Below are 16,900 nucleotides of genomic sequence, written 5' to 3'. Positions count from 1 at the left end.
TGGGCGGGAACGGAAGGGCACGGCGTGCCCCTACTTCTATAAATTATTTCAGTCCGTTCCCCTACTTCTTGCTTTCCACAAAGCATCCCGGGACGGCAAGAATAGTCCTACTTAAAAACAAAAACTTTTTTTTTCATTCCGATTCCGGGGGCTGCTCGCACTTCCCTGTTGAACTCCAGAGACTGCAGCAGCCCCTCCCTGAGCTCTCACAGACGGTGGGCAGGCGCAATGTCATTCCGATTGAGGCCGATTATCCCCTTTCGAATGACAATGCGCCTGCCCTTTGCCTTTAGCACATGGGTTCCCAATCTGCAATCTGTGTGCCGCGGCACCCTGGTGTGCCTTTATAACTAAACAGGAGCGCCGCGAACAGATGCTATATTTATTAATTATGTACCTCCTCTAAGTCAAAGTCTTGAGTAAACTTTTAGCTCAAATTTCAGTTCTCATCAGCCCGAGATGCCAACGAATGCATCAGTGTGAAAGGCTGTTTGAACTCTGAGGCAGAAGCTGCAGCACATTCGTAAGGAGTATTTCACTGCAAAATATACGCTATGTTTTTTTACCACACAATATGAAACCAATTGCCTTGAATAGACACCAATAGACAGTAGGTTGCATCACTCACACGCATAGATTACTGATGCCGTTTGTTAGTCATTTTAACTCCAGCTGCACTCAAATTCCTGATTTTTGTTAATGGCTGAGTAAAAGTGTTTCTTTCTAAAGTCAGTAGAGGGCTGTGTCTTACAGGATCCAATCGAGCTACTAAATGTTGCATGCAGGCCTCGTGGGCCAAGGGGGGCGTTTGGAGGGCTAGGGTGTGGGTGGGGGTGGATGGGAGATTCCAGCAAACGTCTCAGCATGTATCACTAATTTGGGGTGTTATGCACGTACCACTAGAGATGGTACCAATGTTTAATTTGGTAGCTGTGCATGTTGAGGGGGATTTGGGTATGATAAACTGCACAAAAGAACAGACACTTCCCTGCTAAGCTCCTAATTGTCCCAAGGATTGTATATGAACAGCAGGGTCTGGAGCTGTGTAGTGGACTGGTCAGAAGGCTGTTTGCCAAAACGAATTTCAGCTGGTGTGAAATTTAACAGCATTGGGCCAGCGAGCTTAAAGCTACAGCTCTTGAGGTGGATGCTAGTAACTCTGAGTGGGCAGTCTGTACAGCAGTCTCACAGAACTGAGTTACTTCTTGGCACTTTGTGAACTTTGCTGTGGTTTTTGTAGCTTTTAAACATTGCTTTGTGCGGAGCCAATGGAATTAAACATCCTGTAAAGTAAATAGATTTTTGAGAGGCAAATGCTCTTTTGCTCAGTCTCTTACCCTCTCTTCTGAGAGTGCCAAGTTTTGCCACTTTTGCTTTTGTGCACTTCACACAGACCACTGAGTACTGTACCACATCTGACTGATTTAGATGACTAGTGACCTGTGTCCAAATTATGGAGTGTGATCTTTTTCTTACAACATAACATTTCATCATTATTAACATAATGCTATTTTGGGATCTTTAGTGCCCTTGTTCATTGCACATATGTATCATGTTGTGTCTTGGCTCTGCCGAGTGGAGTGTTTGTCCATTGGCTTTTTGGGTAGATTTGTTCATGTTCTCTTGAGTGCTTGCATTGAACTGGATGACAAATAATTTGCTAACTATACTACTCTACATTCACCCTACTGCTGCTGGCATGCATTGGCACATTAAATCAATCTTGCTAAAGGTGTAAATGAGAAATATTTAAGTCGTCCCCCATCCATCACCTGTTCCACTCGGCTCCCTGGAATGAGCTCCTCTAGAGCCAATTTTTTTAAACAAAAGATAGTTCTAAAAAATTCCATATGCAGACCTCAGATTATTGTTTCTGGCTTAATTAACAAATTCAAGTTTTTTATTAAACAGCTGTCATATTTTTAATGTGTTACATCTATGATTATAATACCTTCATCTGCTTCATCCCAATTATTTTCAAGGTGAAAAATGGAAGTAGCCCCAAATCTAGGCTTACATCCCTTCGCCCACAAAAAAAGTAAAATAATGGGGAGCCATGGCCAATGGCCAATAGGTCAAGGGAGCCGTAGATCAAAAAAGTTTGGGAACCACTGCCTTTAGCATATCAAGTGCCAGTGAGATCAGAGTTGGTGATTACAGAGGGCTTTCCCCAGAGTACTGTGGGGAACTTGACACCTTGTGTAATTTGTCAATGTTGTACATGGAGTGAACTGGGCAGGAGCAGTGACCAGACAGAAGAGGCGACAGGAAAGGAGAGGTACTAGGGCAGGAGAGGTGACCGGGCAGGAGAAGTAACAGGGCAGGAGAAGTAACAGGGCAGGAGAAGTGACAGACCAGGAGAAGTGACAGGACAGGAGAAGGGAGGGGGCAGGGGAATTGACGAAGCAGCAGTGTTGATCGAGCAGAAGTACTGACTGGACAGGAGCAGTGAAAGTGTAGTAGCAAGCCTCAGCAAGGCCCACCAGTGCAAGGGGTTCGCCCTTCTCTGCACAAAGTCCTCAGACCAATAGGAAGAAGTTGACACAGAAACTGGAATAGAAAAGATACTGTTTATTACACCTCATAAGGTGGTGCTACGGTTCAGACATAACCCGCCGTTATTGCAAGAAGTAGCACACCGAACTAAAAGAGCATGGTCTCTTTATACCCACACATGGCCTCAAAAGAAGGCGGTACAAACACAGAAGCAAGTTTTATATACATATAAGGTAATATAGAAAGGCACACTCGAACAGTGGGAGGAGCTAACGGTTTTGGGAACTGGTAAACACATTCCTGTCTGGTACTAATCACTAACAGCTGTAGACCCTACTGGGCATGCGCAAAAGTGGGGGATGCTAAATATAACTTGTTGCCGGGCAGATTTCAAGCGCCGTTAACAGGATGATAGGACAAAGCACATGGTCGACACGTGGTAGCATGTGGCAAACAAAATGGTTGTCATGAATACAAAATGCAGTCCGCTAAATGTCACGATAATAGCTAAACATGAGATGTCTTCTGCTAATGCTTAATCTAATCGCTGTCAAACTACAACAAAAGGACAGGAGCAGGCGTTTCCCAGGGCGACTGGAAGGGTAGGGGGCCAGTTTAGTTTGGAGGGACCGGTTTTGTACAAGTGCAGGAGTTTTAAAAACACTGCAAATTTCTTTGTATATTCAGCAGGTTTTGGTCAACAATACAAGTGCCAAGATAACTTTGGTGATCAATGTACCTGCTGGAGAAAGATGGGAGCATGTTTTGTCTAGTGGCTGTTTTACTCATCTAAGGTAGTGCAGAGGGGTAATATGCCTGCTGCAAAGAACATGTACCATGCATATCAAAGAGCAATATGTTTTGTGCATAGTTCAGTGGGTACTGCTTTGTGTTCACTTCCCAAATGAAAGGACACTTGAATACATATGGCCTGGCATTTCAGGCTGGACTGTTCACATTGGGCGCAGGATCAAGACTGATATGCATATGGCTGGGTCCAAACTGGAATGGCATGGTGAGCAAAAAACAATGGATTTAAGCCCAGATCTCTGAACTGGGGTGAATGTATGACATTGTTCTGCATTCTGTCCATCAATTGTTCTTTTTGCATTGGTCACCCCCAGTGGGACAGGTATGGTCAGACATGAGTCCCGTGCTCTCCATGCCACTAGAATCAAGCTATCCTGGCTGATGAGGGCTCTTCTCGAGTGTACGTGTGACGAACGAAGGCAGGCGTACTGCTCTCTTTAGATCATTGAGGGGTGTGCGGCAGGGCTGCATTTTAGCCCCCTTACTCTTTACCATCTACATCAATGGCCTGGGCGCACACCTAGAGGGGCAGGAAGCCGACGTCCCGCGTGTAGGAGCAACAAAGATCCCGGCGCTCCTATACGCGGATGATGCTGTGCTGATCGCCCGTACGGGAGTTGGCCTCCAGCGCCTATTGAATGCCTTTAGCGCGTTTATGGAGCAATTAGACCTTAAAATAAACGTAGCCAAGTCACACACAATGGTGGTGGGCCTAGAGTGTCGCAGGAAGAGAAACCAAACATTTATTTGCAGGGGGGACCTGGTCTCTAGGGTATCCACATTTCCTTATCTAGGAATACTGTTTGACCAGAAAGGGTACTGGGGTCCACAGGTTAGAGCTAAGAGGCTAGCCGTTATACGATCATCTTCAGCACTCCTGAGTTTTGCTGGTAGGCTAGGGGCCAGGCCTATGGAAGCCATTCTAAAAATCTACAATAGCAAATCTGTGGCCATTGCATTATATGGCTCCGCATTGTGGGGATACGTAAATGTGGAACCAATTCAAAGAGCGGAGAATGGATTTATCAGAGCCCTACTCTCTGTACCCCAGTCGACCCCAACGTATTCTATACATAAAGAAGTTGGCCTACAGTTTCTTTCAGATAAGTTGAGCATGGCTCCTTTGATTCTTTGGCTAAAAATATGGATGAATGAAGAACTCCCATTAAACCATAAGATCATGACCGATGTCCTGTCCCTCGATAAATCTAACAAGATCCCTTGGCTGGCCAATTTGGCCAGGGCATTTTCTGACTTAGGCCGTCCGGAGCTTTTTACCTCCCCAGAGATTATCAGGATTCAAGATCTCGACTTTGTCAAAAAGTCTTTCATGGGAAGGAAGGAAATATGCCGTGAAGAACGTGAACTGGCAAAGCCGGCAGTGAGGGATCATTGCCTGTTGGTTAGTTCGCCATCACTCGCGCCATATCTTGGCTTCGTTACACTCCCCTTCCACAGGTTTCTTTTAACCAAATTTAGATTTAATTTGCTGCATTTTTATTTAGGCTCTTTTAATAATTGGCAGAAGCCAGAACTAGCGCCGCCCTGTAGCTGTGACCAGTTCTCAGTGCAAGATACAATGCATTTTGGTATGTTTTGTGGGTTGTATTTAGAGCCAAGGAAAAAATTCTTGTTGCCAATTCTCAAGGTAGCCGGCTTCACCCAGGTGAGACCGGCTTTGCTCTTCTTACAATTACTACCTAATCCCCACATTACCTTTTGTGTTGCCAAATTTCTGGTAGCCGCCTCAAGGGCGAAAGCTGTCTGTCAAGATTAGATATTTATGCCAAACAAAAATTGTTTATTACTAATTTTAAAATTGTTGTTAAAATCCTATATCATGTGTATTATGAAAAATGTTATATGAAATGTTTTTTATTCTTCTTCTCTTTGTATGGTTTTTAAATAAGCCTAATAAAGATATTTTGACTGACTGACTGGTCCTAGGATGCTTGATTCCAGTCCAGGGAGGACCTGGCCTGGCAGTTCAGACTGGACTGTTCCCATTGGGTGCAGGATCAAGACTGATTTGCATATGGCTGGGTCCAAACTGGAATGGCATGGTGAGCAAAGAAACAATGGATTTAGGCCCAGATCTCTGTACTGGGGTGAATGTATGATATTGTTCTGCATTCTGTCCACCAGTTGTTCTTTTTGATATATTATGGTTGAGCAGCTAGCTGGCTGACATGAATATGAAGGAACCTTTGTGGGTTTCCATGAGTCTAGATTCTCCTGAAGAGTCCCTTTCTCTTCTGAGCCCTGCTTAACACGTGTACAGGAGGAGCCCTGTATTCATGACCTCAATGTTTAAGACAAAAAATAATCATGGATTTCTGAACAATGAGAGTAAAAGCATTAAGGTAACATGTTGTTCCGGCTTATAATTCACAAGCTTTACATAAACCTGCATTCCCTAGGAGTGCTTGCTTTTTCCTGAATTAAACCTCAAAAAAACATGTTTATCCATTGTTTTAATTTAATAACGTTATAAGCTGTAACTGGTCAGTGAAATGCTAAATGTACTAAAAATGTGTATGTTTTGCTATTTCTAGCCACGCCCCTGACTCCGCCCACTGATTCAATCTTCGGGTATTCCCGCCCCCTGATTCTCCACCCACAGTTCCCCTACTTTTTTTCCCCACTTCGACCACTGGGCAGAACTGTGTGTGCAGACGAAACTCTTGTGTTGTGTTGCATCCACCTGCTCCTGTTACAGGCAGGTGGTGAATACCTGCTTCTCGCATTTCCGCAAAGCGTGGGTGACTCAGCAGCCTGGGTGAGGCGTCTGCAGGGGAACCCCCAGGTGGCATAAGTGCTTGCTGATTGCACACAGGGGGTGTGGTTTATGGCACTTCCACGCAGCACCGCCCCATCACTTCCTCCTCCGCCCTTCCTGTGCCTATAAGAGCCGCGGAGGCGCCTGCAGCAGACACCAGCCCTCGCTCCCCTCACCTGAGCCTGTCCTGCCTCCGGAGCCCTCGCCGACACTGCGTCCATCTGACCCTGCGTCCGTCCGTCTGTCTGACTGTGCCTGCTGTGCGCACACCCACACCATGGTGAAGAAGGTGGCCGTCATCCTGGCCGGCTGCGGCGTGTACGACGGCAGCGAAATCCACGAGGCTTCGGCGGTTTTGGTCCATCTCAGCAGAGCCGGGGCGCAGGTAAGGCTGCGCACTGTGGATATACATGTTACATGCATGTGGGGGTGTTGGTCCACTCTGTACCTGGGCTTGTCCGAATCCGTGGCAGCTGGAATCTGCCGTCCATCCTTCCTGGCTCTTCCGCTGCCCCCACCTGCCTACGAACAGTTCCTAATGGTACCTTTGCAATCTTTAAGTTGCAAAAATGCAATTGGATAACTTCTATTTACTGTGACCGCGGCTCTCACCTCTCAGAACCGGGTCTGTCCCGTCGGGACAGTAGGGGTCTCAGTCTCTCAGAGCTTGAGGTATCAGATCTGTACTGTCACCATCACTGGGAAGGGTGCAGACAAAGTCCCCTGGCCGTTGACATCACTACAGGGTACCGCACTGTCCCTGCCTTTGGACCGCGCGTCGCTTCCGCGAGCTGTGACAGACACGTTCGCGTCACTGCGAGGGATGCTGACAGTTGCCCGGGAATTTTGAAATCACAACTAGCTACTGTGGTGTCATTACACGAGACTGTGACGTCATTTCCAGGATCTGTGATGCCAGTTGAGGCGCAACTAGAGCCACATTTCGGGGAGGGGGGTGAAGTGTTGGGGGTGGGGGGCTAAGAAAATTTAGGAAGGGGGGCGGGGGCTGAATCTTTAGGCAATATGCAGAAGGGAGCTGCAGGGGCTCTAAGACGGGGTCGAAACAACCGCAATTAACATGCAAAGGGTCTTTTAAAGACCCGTGGAGTGCTTCGGTGCGAGGAAGCTGTCGGTGTCTCAGCCCGGCTGACACACACGTGTGGGGGGCGCTGAAGCCCTTTGTGTCCAACGGGTGTTGCGCGCCTGGATGTCAGCACCAGGTACCGTGGCATTACGCGCAGACACTGGTATGAGTACCAGAGCCTGTGACATCACGCTTAACAGTGGCGTCACTAGGGAGGGCGGGTCGAGGGGAGAGGAGGAGGAGGGGAGGGGGTGTGGACCGCACCGGGTGACACCTTCACATGGGGGCCACACCAATCGGCGCACCTGCTTACAAGCATATTTTCCAGCCTCCGCGCTGTGCTCCTCTGACACACGCGCCCCACTGAGTCAGGGAGACAGTCTTGTCCGGGGAGTGCTCCTGGGCGACTCACAGAACCCCTACCAGAGGGGCCCAGCCACAACCACAGCCGAGTCTAAGTAAAAGGTTAGTGGGGCGATAGTTGGTGTGATTTTCAAAGTTCAGGGCTCGGGCCAAAGGCAGGAACTTTAAAAGGGCAAGGGGTTAGGTTTTTGACGTTTCCAAGAATGCTTCCGAAACGGAGATCATGGTGATGTAAACGCTAACCACGGGCGGGTCTCGAGATTCTACGCAGCAACCCCCCCCCCCCCCCCCCCCCTTCCCCCTCCGTCCTGGGCATTGGTTCCTGCTGGCATTACTCGGAGGCTGGCACAGAGGAGGGCGGCTGCGTGCCCCCTACGCAGGGAGGAAGCGGTGAGCACAAGTGCTCCAAATGAGTTGCATTCTACAGTCTTTGAGCGGCCATACCCAAGAATTACTTATAGATGTTATACATATAGCATAATGTAAACAAGAAGCACGACTAACGAATATTTTTTGTCACTTACCCTTGTAGTGCTCATGACTTTCTCTTGAATTTAAGGAGCCAGGAGTATTCCTAGCTCACTTGTGAAATTCAGAAGTATGCCATGAGTACTACACAAGTCACAATGACTCGGAGCACACTGTTTGTGAGTAGGGCGTGCACAGGGTTGCAGAAGCACGCATTTTCACTAGTGGTCAGAAAGGAAATATTATAAGAATAAGAAAAGACATGGGTGATATATTTCCATCTATACATGATCGTATATATATCTTTAGCTGCCATTTGTGCAAATATGGTTCAGCAGCACCTTCAACTTAAAGCCCATTTTTCGATTTGCCGATACCGTTTTGACACCATTGATGCATGTGAACAAAATTTCGAAATCTATTAGCGGATTCAACTAAGGTCCAGGGTGCAAATTTCGTTCAGTTTCTTTCAGAGGGTAGAAAAGATTATGGGCCTGGAGGGGCCAACAATGTATTTATAAAAATGTAAACTACACTCAAAGGTTCTTTTTAAATCCACTACCACAAAATAAATAGAAGAGCTTCCTGCTAATAAGCGTACACGCATTTCCCACAGTCAGTAGGTGCAGGGCCTTGCTGCATGCCACCGCCTAAGAACAATCACTGCTTTAACCGAAGGCTGACCGCCCATTCTGGGATGGACAGAGTCTGGCCGCAGGCTAATGCCTGTGAAAACCCCTGCTGAGGGCTGGGCACAGGGTTTCCGGCTAACACACTTACCACACAAAGGTCATTGCAGTGAAAGTGGACCCCATTGAGGCTAGACTTCCGTTGATGCTGTGTCTTTATGTTCTTTTTAGCATGGTGACATTATAAGTTATGGCATGCATTATGTGCGTTACTAAGTAAGTAGTCAGTGGTTAATGCATTTTCAGAATCATTACGTTTTTAACGGTGCTTTATTAAATACACTTAGGAATATATATACACTGAAAATTCAAAGAAACAATTAAAATCTTATGTGTTAAAAAGATCAACCATCTATACATATTCACATAACAACTAAATGAGAGGATGCAGTGTCTTGTGGTATTACTTTAAATTACAATCATAGTTTAGTTCCTTTATGTGTTGGGTGGGTGGGACTTCTTGCCCTTCATGTGCCAGTTGTCTGGTACCTCTGTGGTACACCTCTGCCTTCCATGTGCAGGTCTTCTGGACTTGTCCGCAGTTCAAAAGCTGGATATATATGTATATATCTCCCCAGTGTGAAAATATGCCTGAATTTTAAAAGAAAATATATTTTCATTCTCAACAAAACAGTGTTTTTAGCAATAACAGTTACTCCTCTACTGGCTAAAAAAGAAATTGTGCTCCCAGCCACCCACATAGTAGAAAACGACCTAATTACATTTTCCCTGGCACCCTGAATGGATCAATCCTTTACCAATTGTAACTAGATCTCCAGGCTAACTTCTGTCCCACAGTCCACTCCTCCCTCCCAATATAATATCCGTCATACTTCCCGTTCTCCATCACTGTATGATGTTTTTGTGGCGGATTTATTCCCGCTTGTTCATGGGACTGAAGTAGTTATAATCATAATCAGTCTTTTCAATGTGCCGGTACTCTCAGGTACTGAGTACACACATTTTATTTTGAGACCTATTGGTTTTGTCAATGCTTGTTCGGTTAAGGTGTCTGCATTACATTTAATATACAGTTACATGTAGGTTAAAGACCACATTTTAGCTATAGAATATTTTGTTCTTTTTAGTTACCTGCCTGGACCCCCTGCCCACACTCGCTGATCTGCCCCATCGTACTCACAATCCCAGTTCCCATACTTTTTTATGCACCTTTCCGCTATGAGTGGTCTTGCGTGGCAGGATGTAGATGCTACACTGGATGTAGAATCAATGCCCATTAGCAAAAATCCTTAGTGGAGGCACCAGAAATAAATTCTTGGTTGCAGGGAGAAGTGTATATTGCTTTCCGTTATTTGCCAACTGTGTCCACTGGCGGACTCGGAGCGGAGGAGGTCCATGTGGTAAGCCGTGAGGGGGTGACACCATGAGTTACCCGCACCGGGTGACACCAACCCTAGTGACACCACTGACGCTTATTACTGTTATTGACGTGCAACGGACTGTGACGTGACCCCATTCCCATGGTCTCCCAGGTTACTCCCAGAAGATCTGATCAGTAAGTGGCAGGGGCTGTGATGTCAGTCTCGGGCACTGCAAGGTCGGCAGTGTAGCATTGCAGCACAATGTTTGCCACCATAAGGACACCCGTCCAGAGGCTGTTGTCCTGAGCCTTTTATGTGCTTCTGTTTATACAAAGACTGACCACAGGTCCCCGAGGATTCATTCAAAACAGACCTATTGATGGTTTAGACGAACGCCCCTGGATCTGAACAATTTTGTTTCAGATCCAGGGGCGAAGCCACTAATGGTCCATCCGGTGAGGTGCACCAGGGTACAGAGCCTTGAGGGTACAGGGCCCAGATAATTGCTGTATTTTACTACCTCCACAGCGGTGAATGGGCCATTTTCCTGTTTGCACCGGGGTGCATTGCAGTCTTGCTACGCTACTGGTCAGATCAGGGTATGTAGTGATTTTTCTTTAGGTGGGACAAACCACACAATCTAGCATCACCGGTCCGCTTCCCTGTATGGATCAGAATTAAATACATGAAAGGGGTTATGTGACAGATGGTACTTGCCCTGGAGAAGTACCCTTGTGATTCAATGGTCGGGTTGAAACGTCGACAATATCACAGGGCTGTCCTACTAAAATTATTGGAATAATTAAAAACTATATTGGAATTTATGAACTGTTGGGTGGGGGGGTGTTTCTTATTGTACCCATTTGAACACTTCCACTTTTGAGCACTGCTCCATTGCTGATTCTTGCATTTACCAAAATTTCATGTGCATGCACTTGTCACCTTTTTGGGCTAGTGTAAGTCTGAGAACATGCAGTGTAAAGCGCTTGGTCATTAGAACGTTATAGAAAATATAAATACATACAATTAATTTATATATACAAAGGAGTGTATGGCTACTAATCTTCCTGCTTCACTGTGTGCCCTGTTCCTTAGGAAGAACTCTATGCCCCCAACATTGAACAGATGCACGTGGTGGACCACGTGACCGGGCAGCCCACAGAAGAGAAACGCAACGTGCTGGTGGAGAGCGGGCGCATCGCCAGGGGCAACGTCAAAGACCTGTCCTTGCTGAGTGTCAGCGAGCTAGATGCGCTGATTGTGCCAGGTGAGAGGTCTGCCAGCAGATGGCGATGTGTGAAGGGATGCCTTCATCCTCCTAGGTGAGGGGTCACCAGGGGATGGTGGTATGTGTGAAGAGTTCTCTTGATCCTCATAGATGAGGGGTTGCCAGGGAGATGTCACTGTGTAAAGTGAGCTCTTGATCCTGATAAATGAGGGGTCTCCCAGGGGACTCCCGTATGTGTGCATAAAGGGCAGGGCAAATGGCGAGTGGAGAAACTGTCTGGTGTGGGGCATCTGTGATTTTAGCAGTCTGTGAAAGCCCAGGTCAATCAATCAGGGATTTGTTGAGTGTGCTACTCACCCTTGAGGGTCTCAAGGCGCTGAGGAGGGCAGGGGTTTGCAACTCAATTAGCCGAAGAGCCAGATCTTGAGGGCCTTCCTGAAGGTGTTCAGGGAGGGTGAAAGGTCACCTTTGATGGTGGGAGCATTTTTTGAAGGCCATCTGTGATGCTGCCGCAGGATGATTGGATTAGATTCTGCAAGGGGGGGATCCAGAGACCTGGGGGTCTTATCTCAGTCAGTCTCCTACTCACCCTGGAGCTCTCTCTGATGTTAAGTGTTGACGTACTTCCTGTTTCCTCCCTCCATCTGTCCAACCCTTCAGATCACTCTAACAGGGCTTGTGTTTGCAGGTGGCTTCGGGGTGGCGAAGAACCTGTGCTCCTGGGCCGTGAACGGGAAGGACTGCACTGTCAACCAAGCGGTGGAGGACACCATCAGGGCCTTCCACGCCGCCAAGAAACCCATCGGCCTCTGCTGCATCTCCCCGGTGTTGGCGGCAAAGATCCTGCCCGGCTGTGAGGTCACTGTGGGCCAGGACGCAGAGTGTGACGAGTGAGTGATAGTCATGAGCCTAGAATGACATAGCAGGTGTGGGGGCCCCAGAGTGACCTCTGGAGGTCCATGACAAGGGCTCGGTGCTTACAGCTCATCCCAGGGATGTCCATTAGGGGCCTCCAGGGGTGACAGTCTATACCTTGCTTCTCTTTGGTGTCCCGGGCACTGCCATGGCTGCCCCGTTTGTCAGGGTCCATAAAGGCCGCGGCAGCAAAGAAGGTAACCAGGGCTTTAAGCACCAGATTAACCTCTTGTAGGTTACACACTTTAACTAATCTCAAGGCCCCCTGGTGTAATTAAGGTGTTGAGGGGTGGGAGGTAGGGCAAAGGGTCAATCATGTGATGTCATCACAGGTCAAGGGGTATGGGGTGGCACACATGTCTAGCTGATGTTAGTGACTGTATTACCCATTCAGCCAATAGTGTAAGAATACAATTTTTGGGCCTGTAAGTCATTTTGCTCACCCTCAAACTGGTCCGATTGGGTCGTTTAATAGAATGTGATGGACACTGTCTTGGTGGATGTTGTACAGTCTCTATATCAAGCAATCTATACATTATGTAGGCTATTGGCAGTCACAGAACACTTCCACGGAAAGAACAAAGTTCCTTTACAGAGCTTATGACGTACACATCGGGTTGTGTTATTTCTTATAATACATGGTCATGCAACCATCCTTCCCTACTGTCTTTCAAACACTAACACATCACTTTGAAGTGGGTGGTGATGACAGTAAGGGCTTGTTGAGCGGCCTGCATCACTCTTGCACCTCATAAGGCTCTCCATTTGATTGATGAAGCCACACTGCATGGCTTTGAGTGGCTTCATAAATCTTGAGTACGCGTATGTAGTGCAAATCGATGTCGCCTTACTCTGTGCCCGGAAGGCGTTCTATGGGCTTTGCAGTGGGTTTTCCTATACAACACCCATGGATTTTGTCGTATGGCAGCGCAACAACGTGCCTTACTGTGCTGCCCTACACAAAAATCCCATAAATGAAGGCCATAGTTTTGATCGTTATTGGCTTGATATTCCACCTGATTATAACTGTGGAAAAATGGGGAATAATGTGCATACAATGGTTTTGCCGCTTCTTATGTGCTAGTTACTGCTCTCACTGCACACAGTTGTTATGTTATCGGTATTTGTTATGCGCACAGCTGCTCCAGCGAAGGAGCGTCCTGGCGCAATGGCAAGGTAGGACATAGCATAACAGGAAACAGAACAGAGAAAACAGCGCAAAAGAATGACTAAAACAAGAATGTATTAATAGCTTTCCGAAAAAGCAGAAGATCCTCCAGCAGGCGAATTTCAACCGGGAGGGAATTCCAGATGGTTGCAGCTTTAACACCAAAGGAGCGTCCACCCGAACGACAGAGCCTGTATCTAGGGACCACGGCGAGAGCCTGGCCCTGGGAACGCAGAGCGCGTGTAGGAACATAAAAGACAGGAAGCTAGACATAATCTGGGGACCTATTCCCTTCAAAATTTTAAAGGTCAAACAAAGGACCTTAAAGTGGATTCGCTTCCTCACTGGAAGCCAATGCAAGGAGCGAATGACATTTGAGACAGGACAAAATCTGGGCAGGCCGACTATCGCTCTAGCCGCAGCATTTTGTACCCGTTGTAAGCGGGTAATTTCTGCCAGATTGGCCCCCGCCAGGAGGGAGCTGGCGTAATCCAGGCGAGAGATGACATTGGCCTGAATCACCAGCTGCCTGGTTGGGGCATCGAAGAATTTAAGGACGGGTCTTAAGCCCCAAAGGAGGCCAAAACAGCAGGCTGCTGTTTTCTTGGTATGGCCAACGAAAGTAAGACCAGCATCCAACCAGACTCCCAGGTTTTTTAGTTCCGACACCGGATTCGGTCCCAACTCTGACGGCCACCATTGGTCACCCCAAAGTTCCACTCTCTTACCGACAATCATAATCTCTGTCTTGGTGGCATTAAGCTGGAGACAGTTTGCCGTCAACCAGCTTGCCACCGCCTTCAGTCCATTCTGAAACCTGGGGGCATCTTGTTCCGCATCCCCGCTGAGCGTAACCGCCAGCTGAGTGTCGTCTGCATATGAGACCAAAGTCAGGCCCCACTGCCAGCAGTTTCCTCCAGTTGGGACCAGCGGCCTCTTAATGACTGGCCCGGAGCAGAGGGGAGCTCTGTTTCTCTGCACCTCCACAGCCGGTAACGTATGCATTTTGAGCTGTAGCCAGCACGGCTTGGAAACAGTCAGCAGTGGTTGCCTCTCTGTTTCCAGGCTCGGCTGCCTGCAGTTCATGCCATAATTCTGGAAAAATTGAAAGTTAAATGTATGCACTTTAGACAGTCGAATCTCATAAAACCAATGCACCACTGGGACCTTTGCACCTGCACGCTTTCATGATAGGGCCACATTTGGTAACTGCCTGCACAAGACAGATATGACCCATTTCCCGCCTCCTCCGGTGTTGTAACCTTTATTTCTGGGTGTGTCTAACTGCTGTAATATCTGATTATATTCATTGATGTGTCTGCACAACCTGTACCTCTCCAGGCAGTATTCAGTGACGTCTCTTCTCATCCTCAGGTGGCCCTTTGCCCAGACCGCGCAAGGCATCAAGAGCATGGGCTGCAAGCACGTGAACAAAGACGTGCACGAGGTGCACGTGGACGCCAAGAACAAGCTGGTGACGACCAGCGCCTTCATGTGTAAGGCCCCCATCCATCAGGTCTTCGACGGCGTTGGTGAGATGGTGAAGGAAGTGCTGAAGCTCGCGTGAGCGGAGTGAGGATGACGTGCAACATTTGTACGGTACCACATCCAATGGAGAGACCCCCCCCCCCCCCCTACTCCGCTGTACCACCACCAGACCCACTGCAGAAACCAGTTACCCCTGCTCCCAAATTCAACACAGGAAAAACTCCCATGTACCACCAAACCAACCGACCAACAGCGGGACCCCGGTCAGCTCTGCTACCACACCCAACATGGCGTCTCAAGTCCCACTGAATCGTGAACTATCAAACACTTCAACAGAGACTGATATTTCAGGGCCACACCCAATATGGAGACCAGAGTGCATTTTACGACTACACCCAATATGAAGATTAGGAGAGTCCCTTCTACTGCCACACATACACTACGGAGACCAGGGCCGCCTCCACAGCAGCACACAATATGGAGGACAGAGTTCCCTCTCCTGCCACACCCAGTGCACACTACTACAGCGCACTAATCCAGGGGTGTAGTCCAAGGCACTGCTGAATCCTGCACTGATGTATTTTTGTATTGAATAAAATTAATGTATTTACATTTATACTCATAAGCATGTGTTTTTATCTTGTTTTTATGGTGTGGCTTGGCAGTGCAGCTGTAACCAGACAGTTATGTGAGAACCACCAGGAGAGTGGCTTTGGCTCCGCCCATATGTTGGGAGCCAGGAGCACATGTTTGGAATGGGCAGAGGTTGTGTGCTTCCACAAAGAAAGTGCTTGCCTTCCCCACAGCTGTGATTATTTTATTTATAGAGCTGCCCGAGCTTCAAATTTCAGGGACACACAATTGTAATGCTATGAAACAGTCTTTTGATAACTAGATCATTCATGGTTCTTCTCTGGCAGCAGCACAGATGGAAGGAGTGCAGTCATTATCGTTCATGGGTTTTTAGGTCTGGCTTGACATTGCCAAACCTATTGGCATGGCCAATGCCTGTTATAACTAAAACCACTCCAAAGTACTGTCGCCTCTACCACCGCAACCAATACAACTACTCCCTAGCATCTACATAACTGGTGTCCTCTTCCCATGGACACTTATAATAAATGTAATTTGTCCTCTCTTGTTGCCTTTCCAAGTTCCCTGCCATCTTCTTTCCTCCATCCGTCCACCCCATTCCTTCCCTCTTATTCTGTCCATACATTTCTTCCCGGTAAGCAAAAGGTTGGAAGCCTGCAGGGCCATTAACTCCAATAAAGGCCTGGTTGGCTTGTTATTCAATAGGGCACATTTCCCAGGTGGACTGGAGTTCTGAAGGTTCAGGGCCACTGCTGATGAATCTGTCTCTTTCCCCAGGTCCCCGAGTTTAACTGCAGCAGGCACAGGGGGGTTTCGAGAGAAGGATGGGGAGAGGACAAGAGATCAGAGAGAGAAGAGAGGGTGGTGAGAAGGAGAGAAAGGATAGATGAAAAGAGAGTGAAGGTATGAGGGCAACGGGTCTGGTTTGAGCCTTTTTTACCAGGGCTCCTCTTGGATCCCTAGTCCGGCCCTGACGTCTGTCTCCAAAGCAGGTTCTGCGTCAGATTAGGAGGATTTGACTAGTAAAGCTAATTCTATGCATTGCATTGAGTACTAGCAGGTTTACTGCGCACAAATAACATAAAAGGACAAAATATTCAAGTATAAAATGAAAATTAAAACCATATAATCACACTTATCGAATTTTTTTTTGTTTTGATTAAAATAAACCTCTCGAGGCCAACTAAACAATCTCATTCTAATATAACACTTATATTCAAACCGCAATAACACTGATCAGAACAATATTCTATGAATCAGTTAAAATAATCCACTGTATAAAGTATGAACTATTATAGGTTATATTTTAATTTGTTTAAAAATAGTCATAAAAGCATGAAAATCTGTATACATCATACAACAGCCTTGTCTTGTGGGAGGGGCAGATATACATTTCAGAGCTTCCTGTGGGCTGCTAACGCCAGTTTATTTCAGGAACATACTTTGTAAGAACAGATAGTGGAACTGATTACATTACGTTTGATAAATCCTGGAGA

The 16,900-nt window shown here is 47.2% G+C and overlaps 1 protein-coding gene across 1 annotated transcript; it reads left to right on the top strand.

Moving 5' to 3' along the window:
* Nucleotides 1–6,209: 6,209 nt before the first annotated feature.
* LOC147689354 (glutamine amidotransferase-like class 1 domain-containing protein 3, mitochondrial) lies at nucleotides 6,210–15,424 on the top strand. The gene is made up of 4 exons (XM_086942160.1): nucleotides 6,210–6,470; nucleotides 11,107–11,278; nucleotides 11,928–12,129; nucleotides 14,697–15,424. The coding sequence occupies exons 1-4, from the start codon at nucleotides 6,363–6,365 to the stop codon at nucleotides 14,887–14,889; spliced, it is 675 nt and encodes a 224-aa protein (XP_086798286.1). The 5' UTR covers nucleotides 6,210–6,362; the 3' UTR covers nucleotides 14,890–15,424.
* The last annotated feature ends 1,476 nt before the right edge of the window (nucleotides 15,425–16,900 follow it).

The sequence above is a fragment of the Lissotriton vulgaris genome, chromosome 10, assembly GCF_964263255.1.
Source record: "Lissotriton vulgaris chromosome 10, aLisVul1.2, whole genome shotgun sequence".
NCBI lineage: Eukaryota > Metazoa > Chordata > Amphibia > Caudata > Salamandridae > Lissotriton > Lissotriton vulgaris.
The sequence above is the reverse complement of the archived record's forward strand: the minus strand, read 5'-3'. Positions and strand labels throughout refer to the sequence as shown.